At 48.0% G+C, this 19,064-nt stretch overlaps 1 protein-coding gene across 22 annotated transcripts in view; it reads left to right on the top strand.

Moving 5' to 3' along the window:
• The window catches only part of CACNA1C (calcium voltage-gated channel subunit alpha1 C), a 506,000-nt gene that overhangs the window by 313,453 nt on the left and 173,483 nt on the right, over window positions 1-19,064 (top strand). For 21 of the 22 annotated variants that reach the window (XM_060191492.1, XM_060191473.1, XM_060191472.1 and 18 more), the window contains exons 6-7: window positions 6,138-6,296; window positions 17,031-17,227. In XM_060191492.1, coding sequence (XP_060047475.1) covers window positions 6,138-6,296; window positions 17,031-17,227 — 356 coding nt within the window. The remainder of the gene's footprint in view (window positions 1-6,137; window positions 6,297-17,030; window positions 17,228-19,064) is intronic. The other variant, XM_060191476.1, reaches the window with a different exon arrangement.

Below are 19,064 nucleotides of genomic sequence, written 5' to 3'. Positions count from 1 at the left end.
CATTCTCTATAAAACCTATATTTCTCCTAGTCTTGGAACCTCTGGGACTTTGCATTTATTTATTTATTTAGTAACAAGAACACTGCTCATCCCTGGTTGATGCTGGTGCTGGGGACTGAACCTGGGACCTCAGAGCCTCAGGCAGGAAAGCCTTTCACAGACCATGATGCTATCTCTCCTACCTGGCATTACTCATTCTGACTGCCCTCCTGAGAGAGGACTGTGTTCTATCTACATCTCGAAGTGTCTATCCCAAGCCCAAAGTACGTGTGGAGTGGGAGGAGGGAGTGGGGCTTGTAGCAATCTTCTCTACTTTAGCACCTATTTTATTTTATTTTATTTCTATTTTATTTTTGCCATTGTGTTCATCACCAGGGCTAATCTCTTGCACGTACCTTGGTGGCCATTTTTTTTTTTTTAAATAGAAGTCGAGAGAAGAGAGACACCTGTAACATTTCCTGTGTTGTGAGGCTTCCCCCCTGTAAGAGTGGGACAGGGGCTTGAACCATCACCACCAAACACAAAACCAGCCTCTTCACTGACAAACCAACAAGTAGCTAGGATCTTCAATCTAGGCAGGTCTTGAATGAGTTCAGAATATGCCTTTTCCCTCATTTTTTGCCAATCAGCCAATGTAGGTGTGTATGTATCTTTTTTTTTTTTATCAGAGCTCTGTTCAGCTCTGACTTCTGGTGGCTTCAGGGATCAACCCCAGGAGCTCAGAGCCTGGGGCATCTAAACCATTTGCATCACCCAGTTGCACTCTCAACTGCCATCCCCATCCATGTTACACCAGAGTGGTTTAGAAATGGAATTTGAGGTGGACTGTGGGTGGATCCAGTCCGTGCTGGTGGACAAAGCATTGTGGGTAGGCTGAATAGACTTAAAAGTATAGCCAGCTGGAAGTCACTCTCTCTCTCTCTCTCTTTGGCTGCTGCTTCTTCTCCTGTTCAGAAGCATCTCGGTGGAGGTGCTTCAGGCATCCATCCGCCATGGCTACTTCTCCAGGCAACTGAACATGTGTGACTCTGCTAGCCAGTAAACTTTTACACCCCTCTATAGCCATGAGCAACCTTTACCAGAGCTGGTAATTGTTTATCTTATGGGACTAAACTTTTGATAACTATATTCAGACTTTATAGACCTAGCGCACTTTTAACCCTTAATGATGATTGCTTATTTTGCCTTTTACCTGTTTCACCCTAATAAACCTTGTATTGTTTAAACCAAAAAAAGAAAAAAGAAATGGAGTTTGAGGGGCTGGTGGTGGCACGCCTGGTTGAGCACATACACTACAGTGAGCAAGGACCCAGAGTTTAAACCCCAGCCCCCACCTGCAGAGGGGAAGCTTCATGAGTGGTGAAGCAGGGCTGCAGGTGTCTCTCTGTCTTTTTCCTTCTCTGTCTCTCCCTCTCCTCTCTATTTCTCTCTGCCTCTATCCAGTAATAAATAAATTTTAAAAAGAAATGGAATGAGAAATAGCAGAGCATGGGGAGTTGAGTTGTCCAGGAAAGAACAGAGACGACCCCTCCCCCCCAGTCTTGTGCTCAGCCATGTGCTTCAGCAAAGTCCTTGCAGCTCCAAAGAGTGACTGTTTTCCTCAGGAAGCTGCTCCTGAAGTCATTCCCAGGTCCCTTCCTGGGGCCCAGAGCAGAACAGCCCATCGCCAGATGAGGTCTTGAGAAGATGCTTCTCTGTCAAGCAGAGAGCCTGTGTCCCACCCTCAGCCCAGTGTCCCTCAAGGCTGACTGCCTGCCAGCTGGAGAAGCAACAGCTTTCCTCACTCGGGCACTGTGGGCCTCGTGCCAACACCACAGCCAAGGAAGACGCCAGCTTTAGCTTTAGCGGCTGCTGGGCCCTCTCACTCCTTCAAAGGGAAAGCAGGATGGTCTCTGTGCTGTGGCCCTGCTGAGGCTTTCCTACCATGGAATGTTCCCATGGGAGCCCAGAAGAATGTGGGTACTGGGCTGGCTGGTGGCGCACCTGGTCAAGCACACCTGTTACGATACCCAAGGACCCGGGTTCTAGTCCCTAGCTCCCACCTGCAGGAGGAAAGCTTTGTGAATGGTGAAGCAGGGCTGCAGGTGTCTCTCTGTCTCTCTCCCCCTTTCTATCTCCCCCTTCCCTTTTGATTTCTCTATCCAATAAATAAATAAAGATAATAAAACAATTGAAAAAAAAGAATGCTGGTACTTAGACCCACTGAGCCCCCAGCTCCAGTCTTTCCTGATGTTCATTTTGCAAAGCCCGTCTCCTTGGAAGGCCAGTCAGTGCGCACTGTGGGAGTTTTTCCATGCCCCCAAAAGGAAGCTACATGTGAAGCCTAGAAGGAGAGTTCTCAGGGCAGATGATTTGTGTTAGCATTCAAGTCTGTGTGTATCTGTCAGATCTCAGACCCCGGCTCTGTGCTGGGGTCTCTTAGATGTGTTGCAGGGTGGGTCCTGGGCTGATTTTGTCACACTGACTTGCACAACTGTTGTGCCATCAGGTTTATCCAGGATGCTTTGTTCTCACAGACTGGAGCAGCCAACCCACCCTGGCAATACCTGCATGGGTCCTAAGTGTGGCATAGCAGGGGGCCGGGCTGTGGTGCACCTGGGTAAGCACTCACATTACAGTGACAAGGACCCAGGCTCAAGTCCCCGCTTCTCACCCGCAGGGGGATTTCTCTCTGTCTCTAGCCAATAATAAATAAATAAAATTATTTTTTTTAAGTGTGGCATAGCTGAGCCCTGCACCAGGGTGGAAAAAAAGCTCTGGGTGTTTGGAATCAGAACTTGAACTTGGGGTGCTGTGTATGGGGTAGCTTTGAGCCACTTCCAAGGAGAGGCTCTTGGGCATCAAGGTCTGGAGAGCCGGCTCTGCAGGACAGATGGGAAAGGAGGAAGGGGCGTTGAGTCCAGGCCGCCCACGCCAGCCAGCTCTGCTGCTGCCCCAGCTGGCTATGCACAAAGCAGATGCCTTCCCGGCTTTAGCCTCGGCCTGTGGAAGCAGGCACAGGGTCCCCTTCTCCTAGATCACAGAGGCCAGGTGACAGGATCTATGGGGCAGAAGGGGGGGCACCATATGAAGCCCACTGGCTCTGGAACCTGGCCACCCTGCACTAAGCCCCGGGCAACTGCTCACTTGCAGTGTAATGACAGGTAGCACCATCACTTGCCTGCAAAATACAGTCATCAGTCGTCTCTTCAGGGCCTGGGAGGTAGATTCCCAAGTAGAGCGCACACGTGACCATGCACAGGGACCCCAGGCTCAAGCCCCCAGCCCCCAACCTATAGGGGAGAAGCTTCCTGAGTGGGGAGGCAGTGCTCCCCCTCTCTTCCCCTACCTGTGTCTCTCACATTTATTTGTTTATTTATTTGTTTGTTTATTTATTGCCACCAGGGTCATCGCTGTGGCTTGGTGCCTGCACTACAAAGTCACCATTTTCCCTCATTTTTTCTTTCTATTTTTATATGACAGTGCAGAGAGAAATTGAGATGGAAGGGGCAGATAGAGAGGGAGAAGGAAACACAGGCTCCTGCAGACCTGCTTCACCACTCATGAAGCATCCTCCCTGCAGAGGGGGAGCAGGGGCTCAAACCTGGGTCCTTACGCATGGTGATATGTGCACTTAACCGGGTGTGCCCCTCATTTTATTAAAAAAACAATAATAATGAGGTCACTGGAAATGACAGAGTGTACCCCCCCCGCCTCAGGCAATAAGCCCCACTGACAACTTCAGTAGCAGTAACAACGATAGAACCTTTTTTCTTAACACTGCCACTGGAGTAATTGCTGGTGCTCAGAGCCTGCCCAGCTCCACCGTTCTCAGTGGCCTTTCCCTCCCCCATTTTCTTTTTTCTTTACTAGTGGGTAAGAGGTAGAGAGCAGCAGAAAGGGGGAGACACCGGCAGCACTGCTCTACCATGCATGAAGCTTCCCTCTCCCACCACCCTTGCAGGCAGGGCCCATGGCTTAAACCCAGGTCCTCTGGCCGAGGAGACAGCATAATGGTTATGCAAACAGACTCTCATGCCTGAGGCTCCTAAGTCCCAGGTTCAATCCCCCACACTGTCATAAGCCAGAGCTGAGTAGTGCTCTGCTATTTCTCTCTCTCTCTCTCTCTCTGTGTGTGTGTGTGTGTGTGTGTGTGTGTGTGTGTGTGTGTGTCTGCATCTCTCTCAAAAATAAAATTAATTGAAAAAAATTTAAAAAAACACAGGTCCTCCTGTGTGTTCTAGCTGGTGTGCCACACCTGCCCAGCCCTTGGCCTCCACTGTGTGAGTCAGGCTGAGGGTCCCTGAGGTGCAGTTTCTGTCCCTCCTGCACTCAGCATGCTGACAAAATCACAGCTAAACTCAGCTTTCCTCTGATGCCCTCTCCCCAGCATGGCATAGGCAATGGGGGAAACTCTCCTGGCTGGTCCTGAAGATCCCTCCAGCAGATTCCACAGCAGCAGTGAACCTTGGGGCTGGGAGACAGTGTCAGCAGCTGGGGTGGAGGGTGGAGCGTAAATTCTAAGGTGAACCCTCAACCCCAGCACACAGAGAATAAATAGTGAAGTGGGAACGGAGTCAGGAAGAGAGGCTGTGAGTTCTCCTTGTGGGGTGGTGACTCAGGGTGGGTGTCCTCAGTCTGTGCCCCATAAGTGACCATGCAGAAGTAGCCTAGATGGCAAAAAAGAGAGCTTGTCTCTTCCTCTCTCCCTTCCCCCCTCCCTGTGCCTACCCTTCTCTATCTCTCCCTTCCCCTTCCTCTCCTCTCCCACTCCTTCTCCCCCTCCCTCTCTTCTGCTTCCTCTTCCTCTCCCCCCCCCCCCGTCTCCTCTGTCTGTCTCTCTCTCCTTCCTCCTCTCCCTTTCCCTCTCCTCCTTCCTTTGTCCTCCTCCCCTCCCCCTTTCTCTCCCCGCCCCTTTTCTCAGGTGAAACTCTGTTTCAGGGGACCAAGTGTTGGCATACCTGGCTAAGCACACACATTACCATGCATGAGGACCCAGGTTCTAGGCCCTGGTTCCCCATCTGCAAGGGGAAGCTTCACAAGTGGTCAAGCAGGGCCACAGGTGTTCATCTATCTTTCTCCCTGCAGGTGGGGACCAGGGGCTGGAACCTGGGTCCTTGCACACTGTAGTGTGAATGAACTCTTAACCAGATGCTCCACTGCCTGTCCTCTGCCATTTTTTTGGGTAAAGTTTCACTAGTGAGCTAACTGAGTTTTATAGGATTGTAAGGCCACAGGGGTAAAGTTCCATTCCACACCCACTACCATAGCTTTGTGCCCCCCATAATAATAACCACCATAGTTCTCACACAATTTTCAAGGCAAGTTTGGTTGCTGTCTTTCTGTGAGATCCTGCCTCAAGTCTGCAGCTCCCACGTGTGTGAACTATCGGTGGCTGTCTTTGCCTCCTTACTGACGTCACTAAGCAACATCACCTCTATTTCCATGCATGGTATCATCTCCTCTCACTGCAGAGCGGTGTCCCAGCTACCCAGGAGATGACACAGAGAATTGGACTCTCTCGAGCATGAGGCTCCAAGTTCCATCCCCAATATCACATGTGCCAGGGGGATGCCCTGGAGCTTGCTCTCCCCCCCCCTCATTAAAAAATAAATCTTTTTAAAATTTCTTTACGAATGACTAAGAAGATGGTAAGATAACAGGGGTACAATTCTCACCACCAGAGCTCCATGTTCCATCCCCTCCTTTGGAAGCTTCCCTATTTTTTATCCCTCTGGGAATATGGACCAAAATACTTTATGGAGTACAGAAGGTAGGAGTTCTGGCTTCTGTAATTGCTTCTCTGCTGGACATGAGTATTGGCAGGTGGATCCACACCCCCAGCCTGTTTCTATCTTTCCCTAGTGGTGCAGGGCCCTGGGGAGGGGAGGTTCCAGGACACATGGGTGAGGTAGTCTACCCAGGGAAGTCAGGATGGCGTCATGGTATCATCTGCAACTTGTTGGCTTAATAAATGAATCTTGAAGAAAGGGACAGCACTGCTGCCTTACTGGCTCAGTGAGCTTGACTCTCAGGACACAGACTCCTGAGGAAGCAGCAGGAGAACGTGTCCCCGTGGTGTCCGAGACAACGCTGGCCTGGCTCCCCAGAAGCAGGTGTGTTCCTGGCAGCCTGACTCTGCGCCCCTGTCCCCACAGGCCTACAGGTGGTCCTGAACTCCATCATCAAGGCCATGGTGCCCCTGCTGCACATCGCCCTGCTTGTGCTGTTCGTCATCATCATCTACGCCATCATCGGCCTGGAGCTCTTCATGGGCAAGATGCATAAGACCTGCTACAGCCAAGAGGGCAACCCAGGTAAGCCAGGCCCCAAGGGGGTGGCCGGAGTGGGGGGCAGGCTCAGCCGGCCTCTCCGTGCTGTGCCATGCCGCGAGGGCACCATGCGGGCTCCTGTGCGGTCACCCACATTTGCAAAACACTCCTCCTGAGAGAGATGCCTAGACAATCCTCTGTTCTCTCTCTCTCTCTCACTGGTAAATACTTTAACAGCAATATGTGGGGTCTCAGATTGCCAGAGTCACAATTTTGGATTGGCTCATTTTTCTTTTAAACTCAAATTACCCACCTTCCCAATCCAATCATTTCTTATGTCTCTATTTATTTAATTATTTACTTATCTATTTATTTTCCTCACCACTCCTGTCACCAATGGTCTGTGTCCTCGTCCCCACCCCCATAAGTAACCACTGTAATTCTCCCACAGCCTTGGAAATAAGTCAACATTTTGTTTGTATTTTCACATCCATATACTCCATTCTCTATGTTCCGCACATGAGTGAAGCCATCCTGTAGCTGTCCTTCCCCTCCTGACTGGCTTCACTGAGCATCATCTTCTCCAGTTCCATCCACCTAATCCCAAAGGACACAATCTCAGCCCTTTTTATTGTTGCATAATACTCTGTGGAGTAAATGACCCATAATTTTTTCCCCAGTCATTTTGGTTTGTTTCTAGGTTTTTATTGTGAATAAAGCTGCTATGAACATGGGGGTGCATGTATCCCTTGTAATCAGTGTGATTACATCTCTAGGGTATATGCCGAGCAGTGGGATTGCTGGGACATATGGCATTCCCATTTGTACCCATTTAAGGTTTCTCCAGACTGTTCCTCTGTATCCTCTTCATTCTCATTTCTGACAGTGCTGAGACAGATCTGTGTGTCAGCCCAGTCCGAATGGACACTGCCAGTGAGTGAGGCTTGTGGCTGAGACAGCTCGAGTCAGTCACTGTGACTTGCTGGCAGAAGCCTTTTGGAGGCTGATCCCGACCAGTCTGGAGCCTAACGTCAAGAATAGAGCCGCTGAGACTTAGGGTCTCCATTCTAAGAGGTCTCTCACTTTCTTTCCTCAGCCACAAAGAACAATGTATGGTTTGTTTACTCACATCTTACCTTGAGGTTATAGCAATTCAGTCATATCTTCAGTCTTCATTTCCAGTTTAAGACTTTTTGCTATTTCCAGTTACTACTTCTGCTAAAGTCTTGAACCCCTAGGATCATCCACAAGCACTGGAAGTTATTTTTTCCAAACTCATGTTCATGTTTCTATGTTGACTTCTCCCCATGAATAATGATCTTCATGACATATAAAATAGTTAATCCTCTCCAGAAGGTTTTCAGTTTACTTTTCCCAGATCCATCAGAGGAATAACTGTCTATGGAAGCTAATGCTTTATGAAAAATTATTTCTTAAATAATAAGACTCAAAAGTTGAAAGGATTCCTTGAACAGATTGAATGTGTTGGCATGCACAAAAGCAACAATGATCTCCTTGGACACTTCCATCAGAGCTCTTGGGTGGGGTGACCAGGTACAGTGTCAGTGAACAGTAAAATTTCAAAATAAATTGTTACTGGGGGCTGAGCGGTGGCACACCGGTTAATCACACATAGTGCTAAGTGCAAGCACTGGAGCAAAGATCTCAGTTCAAGCCCCCGGCTCCTCACCTGCGTGGGGGAGGGGGGTTGCTTCACAAGTAGTGAAGCAGGTCTGCAAGTGTCTGTCTCTCTCTCCCCCTCTCTGTATTCATCTCCTCTCTCAATTTCTCTCTACCCTATCCAACAACAATGACAGCAATAACAACAATAAAATAACAACAACAACAATGGGAAAAGAATGGCTTCCAGGAGCAGTGGATTCTCAAAGCTGCTGAAAGGTGAAGTGAGACAAAGACAGAGAGCTGGGGGGGGAGCACAACAGGTAAAAGCCAGCCCATTGGAGAGAGGAGGCAGAGGAAGTACCTACAGGCTTCGTATCTGCTGCAGAGCTGCCTACCGACTGCACACAAAGAACTTCTGCAGCCCAGCAATGAGACGGCAAGCAACCCAGTCAAAAGCAGGCAACTACTGGCTAAATGCACATGTTACCAAGGACCCAGGGTCTAGCCCCAGCTCCCCACCTGCGGTGTGTGGGGGGGGTCACTTCACAAGCCGTGAAGCAGGTCTGCAGGTGTCTTTCTCTCTCCCCTCACTGTCTTCCTCTCCTTTCTCGATTTCTCTCTGCCCTATCCAACAACAATGACAGCAATAACAACAATAAAATAACAAGAACAATAACAGCAACAACAACAACAACAATAGAAAAAAATGGCCTCCAGGACCAGTGGATTCATAGTGCAGGCACCAAGCACCAGTGATAACCCTGGAAGCTAAATAAATAAATAAATCTTCATCAGCACTATATCTCAGTACTGGGATTAAAGTTTTTCAATAAACCATATTATAAACAGAAACACACACACACACTGACACAGGAAAATGGGCCAGACTCTCAAAGAGACGTGTAGCAGAACTTAGCACAAATCCCTCCCCACCCCATCCCCAAGAGGATGAGTGGTATTAGATTCACATGATCGTTGTTTGTTTGTTTGTTTGTTTTCAGACGACAGGGTCTTTCATTTCAGTCACTGACCTCTCAGGGGAATGCTTCATTCTTCTCCGTTGAGAGACTCTCCCATGTCCTATTCACTCTAGATATTAAAGTAAATCTCACCCCTTGAGGAGTCAGTGCATAAGAACAGCCACAACCACCACGCACAGGGAGAGAGAGGTGGAGCAGTGATGTTGGCGGCCAGCACAGACCACCTGCTGGCACAGCCCCTCCCCGGGAGCCCACAGGTGAACAGAAGTGAACTGCTTCGTTTCTGCTCCTCCCTCTGCTGTCCCGTGCTCTGTTCCTGAAGTCTCGCCTAGGAGTCAGGCTCTGCTGTTTTCATCCTCCTCCTGGCTGATTTCACTAAATGTGACAGGAAGAGACTTTTTTTTTTCCCTCCAGGGTTATTGCTGGGCCTCAGTGCCAGCACTATGAATCCACCACTTCCAGCAGCCATTTTTTCCAACCTTCCTTCTTTCCTTCCTTCCTTCCTTCCTTCCTTCCTTCCTTCCTTCCTTCCTCCCTCTTTTCCTTCCTTCCTTCCCCCCTCTTTCTTTCTTTCTTTCTTTCTCCCTTTCTTTCTTTCTTTCTTTCTTTCTTTCTTTCTTTCTTTCTTTCTTATTTGACAGGACAGAGAGAAATCGAGAGAGATTGCTGAGAGAGGGAAAGAGAAAGACAGACACCTGCAGCTCTACTTCACCACCTATCAATCAGAACCCCCTGCAGGTGGGAAGCAGGAACTCAAGCCTGGGTCCTTGTACTTGATAATATGTGCACTTTACCAAGTGTGCCACTGCCTGACCCTGGACCATTTATTTTTTAATCCTAGGTGGTATTTTTATTTTTAGTTATGGTTATATAAATTAATGTATCACATTTTAAAAAGCAGAAGCCCTTGGGGGCCAGGTGGTGGCACACCTGGTTGAGCACACATGGTGCAATGCTCAGAGACCCAGGTTTGAGCACCCAATCCCCACCTGCAGAAGGAAACCTTTGCAAGTGGTGAAGCAGTATGGCAGGTGTCTCTCTGTCTCTCTCTATCTCCACCTCCCCCTTCATCTCCATTTCTGGCTGTCTCTATCTAATAAAAAAGATATTTTTAAAAAAAAAAACTTAAAAAAAAAAAGCTCTTTAAGTCTGGAACAAATGGACTAGGCTTTAGCCAAAATTCTGGAGATTTTTTAACCTTGCTTAAACAGGAAAAACAAATAATATAGTAAATATTGCTTTCCCCGTGAGTTTATGTCCTTCCTTTTGTCTAGTCCTGAACCAACACATTCCTGTTAAGCAGATTCTTTCTGAGACCTGCTTAGTAGCCAGAGGGTAGCTCACCAGTCAAGTCACCATGTATGAGGACGCAGGTTCAGTTCCCTTCCCCCCACCCCCCGCAGCAGCAGGAAAACTTCACACACAGTGAAGCAGTGCTGCAGGTGTCTCTCCTCCTCCCTCCCTCTACCTCTCTCTCTCTTTCTATCTCTCTTTTTCATTCTCTCTCTCTTTCATTCTCTTTCTCTTTCATTCTCTCGCTCTCTATCCTGATCTCTGTCTCTCACCCTTTGTCAGAACAAAATGGCTGCCAGGAATGGTGACTGAATGGCCCTGAGCCACAGTAGTAACCCCGGTGGCCTGGTAGTAATAATAAAGCTGACAGGCCTGCAGGGTGAAGCATGAGCCGGTGCACTGAGGTGACCAGTGATTCCTTTGGCCCTGGCTCCACAGGTGGTCACAGAGAGGCAGAGTGTCCAAGGGCTGCATCAACCCAGCAAGACCTTGTGTGATTCACCATCCAGCTCCACCCTAGTGGGGCAGCATACAGAGGGCACCTTAGCCATGGAGTCAGAGGGAACAGCACCCTAGGACCTGGAGGGGAAGACCGAGCAGGTGACCCTCTGGGTAGCAGGCTCTGCTGAGGTTCTGTGATAGGAGGAAACCCTTGAGGTTGACTGGAACTGATTGGTATCTCTTATCATACCATCAGTGGTATCAGGTCACAGGATGGGAAGCGTTTCTCTGTGTCCCCACACAGCCTGGTGCACTGTCACTTTTACTGACACACCAATGGAGGTGGCCAGCAGAGGACCACAGCCCTAGCCAAAGAAGTGAAAGACTTGTATACTGAAAACTATGAGTCATTATTCAAAGAAATAGGAAATGATACAAAGAAATGGAAAGATATCCCATACTCATGGACTGGAAGAATTAATATCATCAAAATGAATATTATACCCAGAGCCATATACAAAATTAATTCAGTACCCATCAAGATCCCACCAAGTTTCTTTAAGAGAATATAGAACAAAAATTACAATCATTTATCTGGAACCATAAAACACCTATAATCACCAAAACAATCTTGAGAAAAAGAAACATAAATAGAGGCATCTCACTGCCAGAAATCAAACTATATTATAAGGCCATCATCATCAGAACAGCCTGGTACTGGAACAAAAATAGGTACACAGACCAGTGGAACAGAACTGAAAGCCCAGAACTAGCCCCCCACACCTATGGACATCTAATTTTTGATAAGGGGGCCCAAAGTATTAAATAAAGAAAGGAGGCTCTCTTCAATAAATGGTGCTAGAAAAATGGGTTGAAACATGTAGAAGAATGAAACTGAGCCACATTATCTCACCAGAAACAAAAGTCAACTCCAAATGGACCATAGTGTCACCTGCCATTAATAGCCAACTGGGAAGTGACCTTGCTCTCTGTAGGAAGTGGGACTCCCTGCTGGGGCCCAGGCATGGGTACAGAAGCTGCCCTCTCATTACTGTGTACCCATGACCCAGAGTCACCACTACCTCTCCAGAACCTTCCATGATGACAAACTAGGGCCCACTCTACCCCACAAGGGGAGATGCAGGAATATGAACACACTCTGGACACATCCTTGAGAGTAGAAGACCCAATCTCTGTATGTCTAGGAGAGTTCTGCATTTCCTCTGTGTGTGTGTGTGTGTGTGTCTAAGAGAGAGAAAAAAGGGGCCAGGTGGTGGCACACCTGGTTGAGCGTACTTATTACAAGGTGCAAGGACCCAGGTCCCATCCCCCAAGCCTCAGACCCCCCACTTACAGAGGGAAAGCTTGGTAAGTGGTGAAGCAGTACTGCAGGCGTCTCTCTCCTTCTCAAAAAAAAAATGGAGGGGAAGGAAGAAAAGGAAAAATAAATGGCCCCAGGAGTGGTAGATTCATAGTGCAGGCATTGAGTCCTGGTGGATAAGCTTGGTGGCAATATAAAATAAATAAAATAAGGGGCCAGGCTACGACACATCTGGTTAAGTGCACATATCACAATGCACAAGGACCCAGGTTCAAACCCCCGGTGCCCACCTGCAGGGGGGAAAGCTTCATTAGAGGTGAAGCAGGGCTGCAGGTATTTCTCTCTGTCTCTATCACCCCCTTCCCTCTTGATTTCTGGCTGTCTCTATCCAATAAATAAATAAAGATAATTTTTTAAAAGAAATTAAAAGGGGGAATTTTAGACTTTGGGTAGAACTAGCACTGTGTTTTACTGCCCAGTCAGACCAAACCATAGTGCCTACAAGTTGTACTGTTACTCTTTAGATAACATTTACATCAAACTACATCTGGAGACCAATTCGGACAGTGACTTTTATGCCCTTGGAGGTTTTCAAATACTTTGGCTCTTGAACCTTCTTTCCCATCAGCTCCCCCAGAGGAGTGCTGGGGGGAGGAGGGGTGCTGGCCAGGTAGACCATTGTTCTGCTCGCAGCTGTTCTTTGATTCCCCTAGGAGAAGTGGTCCCGAAGAAGCCATTTCCTCTTGTCCCTGGGGGAATCTGGGAGGCGCCATCATTGGCCATCAATAGCTACAGCGCCATATGCTGGAGCCTTTTGTCTCCAAGTGGCCCATCTGTTGGCGGTGCTGTGAGCCAGGCCACTCTGAATAGCATTCCCAGGCATGGCCATTACCCCAGAGATTGGCGGTAATCTAGAAATGAGAAATCACTGTCATTCTCTTCACTCCTAAGAGTCAGGGGCAGAAAACATGACTGATTTTTTTTTTTGTCTTTGGTAATTAATTATTCTTTGGAACCCTTATTGGGCATTCTCCCAGAAGTCCATGTTCTTTTGAAAAATCTCTCCTAATTTCTGATTCCATTTTTATTCCATGTTTTTTGACACTAGGGTTATTGCGGAGGCATGAATGTTTGCAAGAAAACTCCGCCCCTCCCGGCAGCCATTCCCCCCCCCCCTTTTCTTATAAATAGAAGCAGGGAGAGAGAAAGACACCTGTAACACTACTCCACTGCTCTTGGCTCCCTCCCCCACCCCCGCAGGTGGGACCATGGCTGAAATTTGGGTCCTCACGTATGTTAACATGCGCACTCTACTGGGTACACCAGCACCTGGCCCTGTGATACCTTTTTTTTTTTTTTTTAACAGTAAACAGAAAATTGAGCTCTCCAGAATAATACCACCTCTCTTTGCTTACCCCACTGTGTTACCTTCCTATAACTTTTTCGCCTTTTTTGGTCTATTTTTTCATCTCTCTCCCACTTTCTTGTCACAGTGACTGAATTTGCCACTCTAGAAAGCCATTCAGGTGAAAACCCAGAACTTATAATCTATTTGATTCTTGAGTTTTCAGCTCGCTCTCTCTCTCTCTCTCCCTCTCCCTATTTGCCTCCAGGGTTATCACTGGGGCTTGGTGCCAGCACAATGAGTTCACTGCTTCTGGAGGTCATATCTTTACATTTTATTTGATAGGACAGAGAGAAATTGAGAGAGGGGGAGATAGAGAGGGAGAGAGATAGATACTTGCAGACCTGCTTCACCACTCCTAAAGCATCCTTCCAGGCAGATGGGGAGCCAGGGGCTCGAACCTGGGTCCTTGTGCTTGGTAATACGTCCTCTTAGCCAGATGCGCCACCGCCCAGCACCCCAATCTCTCAACTCTCAAATGTAGGTGCTGATTATTCATTTCTGTAGCCTTGGAGTTCTCTTACTAATTCCCTTCTTTCTCCTTCCTCCCATTCTCTCTGGAGTAAAGCATACATAGATACTTAACAACAGGACATTAGAATGAGGACACTGTTGACTCTTTCACACCATTTTCCAATAGATTCCATCCACAGCACTTTGCACACCATTTTCCAACAGATTCCATCCACAGCACTTTAGGATGCCCTGTGGGTCCATTCCACATCCCATGAGGCATTCCCAGAGTTCAAAGCACTCTGTGGTGATAATATAAGTAGATAAAAGGGTAAAAATGATACTGAACTGCAGGGAACAAGGTCTCAAGGCCTTGAGGCCTGAGCTGTTCTGTCTGTCATGTGAGCAGTAGTGGCTACATTGACAGGTGGATCCCTAGTCTTTCCCTAGTAGGGCAGGGCTCTGGGGAGGGGAGGTTCCAAGACACATTGGCAGCCTTTTATTCTGTGATAGAGATTGAGAGGCAGAGAGAGGTAGAAAGGGAAAGAAAGGCAGAGGGAAAATGAGACACCTGCATTTCACTCCCTCCATGTACCTGCCTTATGAAATATTTTCCCTTCCCTGGTGTTTCTCTTGTTGTTTGACTTATTTAATCAGCTCATGAAGATCCCAGAAGGCAGAGTGTTTCCCTTGAACTACTGAAGTGGCATCTGCTATCTTTTATTACTATTACTTTTGTTATCTCTGAGGCTTCACTGATCCAGACCATGTGGCTAGAGGCAGAGAGAGAGAGAGAGAGAGAGAGAGAGAAGGAGACTGGGACCAGACTCAAACTTGTGTTGTGCAGATTGCAAAGCAACACACCATCCAAGTGAGCTTATTTTTCTGGCCCATCTGCTATCTTATACAGAGATTTCTTTTCTTTTTTTTTTTTTTTTTGCCTTCATGGTTATTGCTGGGCCTCAGTATTGGCACCATGAATCCACTACTCCTAGAAGCCATTTTTCTCCCATTTTCTTAGATAGGACAGAGAGAAATTGAGAAAGGAGGGGGAAGTTGGAGAGGAAGAGAGAATGAGAGACACCTGCTTCACTGCTTGTGAAGTCTCCCCTGCAGGTGGGGCTGGAAGGGCTGGAACCCCGATCCTTCTGTGGATCCTTGCACTTCATACAATGTGTGTTTAACTGGTTGCACCACCACTCGCCACACCCCAGTTTATGGCTTCAAACCTGAGCTGTCCACTTCCCCTCCTCTTCTAACATTTCTTTGTCTAAACTGCCATCCAACTCTCCAAAGATCCCACAACTTCGGATGTCACAGAAGTTGACTTAGAGGTCGATGACATACACAGATTCCTCTTGGGAATCAACCTTCCAAAGGAGAAAAAAAAAAATGACAGAGACACTATCATTCCCCTGAGCAGTTCAAATACTAGTAACTCAGACTTTGACAGCTGGGTCATTGCTCTATGACTCACACATAATACAAAGCCCCAAGCCAACCCTAGAGAAGACCCGGATGCCAGTCAGCAGGCTATTTGGTGGATGTGGATTAGGCAAAAATCTACTGCTCATATAAAGTAAGGAACCGCCTGCACTGATAAATGCAACCACGGAGGCAAATCTCAAAAGACACGATGCCAAGCCAAAAGAAAAGGAACACAGGATGCCACATAGTCTTTGATTCTGCTCGTGTGGAATTTCCATCCTGTGCTACAGAGAGGTAAGAAGCGATCGGGTTGCTGGAGGCATACGAGCAAGGACCGACAACAGACAGGCATGCTGGGACCTATTTCCAAACAAAGCTAGAGATCTGTCATTGCTGTGGGACACAAGGATCTCTGAGGGCCTCTGACTAAAGACCCACAGTGCTCTCTCTCTCTCTCTCTCTCTCTCTCTGGAGGATCGGCTGTGTTCATTGGTCTCGTTTGTTAGAGCTGGAGGAGAAGGTGTCCTGGTTGCATACTGTGACCATCTACAAATGGACATCAAGACTTTGTCAGGACTTTGCCATGATGGGAATCTTGAGATCCATCAAATTGTCCTTCAAGTCACTAGTGACCTACATGCAAGACATTGTGCTTCTTCAGTGGTTGACTTCCTAAGAGCAGCGAGTGCTATGTGTCTCTGGAATTACCTGAGACACTTCCTGGGTCACACTGCATCATGAGACACCCCTGTCTGCTGAGGTGTCTCCCGTGTCACCCGCTGTCCCCATCAACAGGTCAGATGGCTTTGTTCTTCTGAAAGGCATCATCAGCTCTAGAGAGAGCCGAGGGCAATGCAACACACAGCACACCTCAGGTGGTGTCTGTCCGCGGGCCTCACAGTCAAAGTGGCTCCCTTGAGACCTTGTGCCCTGAAGTTCAATGCCATGTTTAGCCTTTTGCCTACCACATTGCCACCACAGAGTGCCTTGCACATCGTGGGATGTGGAATGGACCCATAGGGCATCCAAAAGTGCTGGTGGGTGGAGTCTGTTGGAAAATTGTGTGTCCTCATTCTAAGGCCCCAGAAAGGATGGGAGGAAGGAGAAAGAAGACAGAAGAAAGGAAGGAAGGAGGGAGGGAGAGAGGAAGGGAGAGGGAAAAAGGGAATTTCTTATTATTTCCCAGTCACAATGTTTGCTTTCTCATTATTTTTGGATTGATTGCTTGGCTCTGACATCTTACAACAAAATGACCAATAGACCTATTGACTTTGGAATCCACTACCAGGTTAAAAAGTCAAACAGGGGAGCCAGGTACTGACGCATCCAGTTAAGCACACATAGCATGAAGTTCAAGGACCCACGCAAGGATCCCAGTTCAAGGCCCCGGCTCCCCACCTGCAGGGGTGTTGCTTCACAAGCAATGAAGGTGTCTCTCTTTCTCTCCCCCTTTGTCTCCCTTCCTCTCACAATTTCTCTCTGTCCTATCTAATAAAATGGAAAATATGACCACCAGGAGCAGTGAATTTGTAGTATCGGCACTGAGCCCCAAAGATAACCCTAAAGGCAAAAGAATAAAAAAAAAGTCAAGCAGTTTCACAACTGCTTGGTTGGTAGTACGGATGATCTAAATTGATGGCAGCCTGACATGCACCTGGCTCCTCCCATCACCTGATCCATGGGGGGAGAAGGGAGTTCGTGTTACTGTGCAGAGTTGTTCCACCCAGCCTGTCAATCTCACCCTGTCCCTGTTCTCCCTAACATCTCTCTCTCTCTCTCTCTTCTCTTTACCCACCCTCCCCTCCACATCTCTCTTTTTCTTCGGGCCACTGGAGATGTCCCAGCAGAAGATGACCCTTCCCCTTGTGCTCTGGAGTCGGGCCATGGGCGGCAGTGCCAGAATGGCACAGTGTGCAGGCCTGGCTGGGATGGGCCCAAGCATGGCATCACCAACTTTGACAACTTTGCCTTCGCCATGCTGACAGTGTTCCAGTGCATCACCATGGAGGGCTGGACGGACGTGCTCTACTGGGTGAGTAGCCCCACTTTGGCTGAGGCAGGGACCCCCCCCAGAGGCTGCCTGCCTTTTCTGGGCATCACCCTTCCCCACTCTCCCCACACTAGGCAGGCCGCTCACTGAGTGTGTTTGGTTTCTTCCAGACTCAGGCTCATGCCTGAGAAACAGAGCATGAGCTAGTTACCCTAATAAGCCCTCCCCTCATCAGCCTGAGAGATACATTCTCTCTTTGTCCTACCTTGGCAAGACATGACTGCTCTACGAAAAAGTAACCGCAGACTCTGTGCTGTAGTTCTTGTTATAGGGTTCCTTCTTCTTATCCTTTTCTGCCTTTGCCCTTAGCCCTCCTTCTCAAAAAAAAAAAAAAAAAAATCTAGAATACAGATTTATTTCAGTTCTAGAGAGAAAATTCAGGCCAGCCCTTCTAAAGACAAACCTAGATGAAGAGGCCATCTTTACTGAATTGGGTAGCATGATGGCCCTCTGTGTTTTTTAATTTCCTTTGTCACTCTTACCAGAGCATTTGAGAACAATCCATCCATCCATCTGTCAAACACAGCAAAATCCTTCTCCCCACCAGCAAGACATTAGGCTGGTTATATGAGGCTTGTTGAGAAATACCGCTTCCTGGGCATCAAGCAGTCAACAGCCAGTCTTCTATTGTCGTGACGATTCCCCTGACTTCCCAGCAGCCAAGCCTACTTTGCCAGGGTCTGAGTTTCTGTACGTATTTTCCACAGCCTGGTCCCTGTACAGAGCCTATACACAGTATGTGAGCTGTCCCATGCTGGCAGAGTTGAATCCATTTTTTGGACACACATGGAATTCCTTGTAGACTTTTCTACTCTGGCCAGAGAAGTGGTTCTCCAGGAGCCAACCCTGTTCTCTGGTTACTGGGTGAAATGTGCATGTTGCCAGTCTTAAATATATATATCCCACCTCAAAATTTTGCAAATCATCAGGCTTACTTAGCCAGTTTCTAAATGGTCTAGGATCCTGATTAGGGAACAGAGTCTACACACAAGCATATCGAACAGGGGCGCATGGAACAGGGCTGGTGCCAAGAGAGAGAGATTCCTGACAGCACAGAAATGCTATACAGGACATTTCTCATTCTCTCTCTCTCTCTCTCTCTCTCTCTCTCTCCTGTCTAAATACTATGTCCTATTGATTTGAAACCCTTGTCTTCCCAGATTCCCTGTTCAGAGTCAATGTGATGAAAAGCCCCAAACTGTTAGGAGATATGAACCTTGATACAAGAGACTACTTGCACTTATCTAGGTACCATGGACCCAACCAACAATTTCTGAGCATTCCTTGACATAAATAGCATCCAGTTCAGTCTGGCAAGCTCCATCTGAGGAAGCAGGCCCCTTCTAGACTGAACAGCGGTACAGTGAGGGTCCATGCAATAGAGCCAGACAGAGACAGTGGGCTACTTTTCAAAAAATATGAAGGCCCAGTGTCCTCTCCCTCAACCCAGGTGAAACACTAGAACCCCTTTCTGGGGTCTGTGCTCCCTAAGAATCTGGTTCTGAAAATGTCCAAGACAGAGGGAGTTCCTTATGTTTCACTTGGGCAGATTTATTTCATTCACCTAAACAAAATGCATTCCTGAGGGCCTCAACTGGGTCCTCTGATGTTGGACAGAGATATTCTGCAGAAGGGAAGTCTCTGCCTGTGGCCCACAAAACATGTGATTGTTTTTGAAGCTGTGCTTTGAAGCATCCTCACCGGAGCTTCAAGCCCAGGCCTTGGGTTGCTATGGCAACCCCTCCCAATGCATCAACTGGAAGGCTGGGTGGGTGGGTGGGTGGGTGAGTGGGTGCAGGGCTGGGGAGGGGGATAGGTA

Source organism: Erinaceus europaeus, chromosome 5 (assembly GCF_950295315.1).
Source record: "Erinaceus europaeus chromosome 5, mEriEur2.1, whole genome shotgun sequence".
Lineage (NCBI taxonomy): Eukaryota > Metazoa > Chordata > Mammalia > Eulipotyphla > Erinaceidae > Erinaceus > Erinaceus europaeus.
This window is presented reverse-complemented; position numbering and strand designations above follow the sequence as displayed.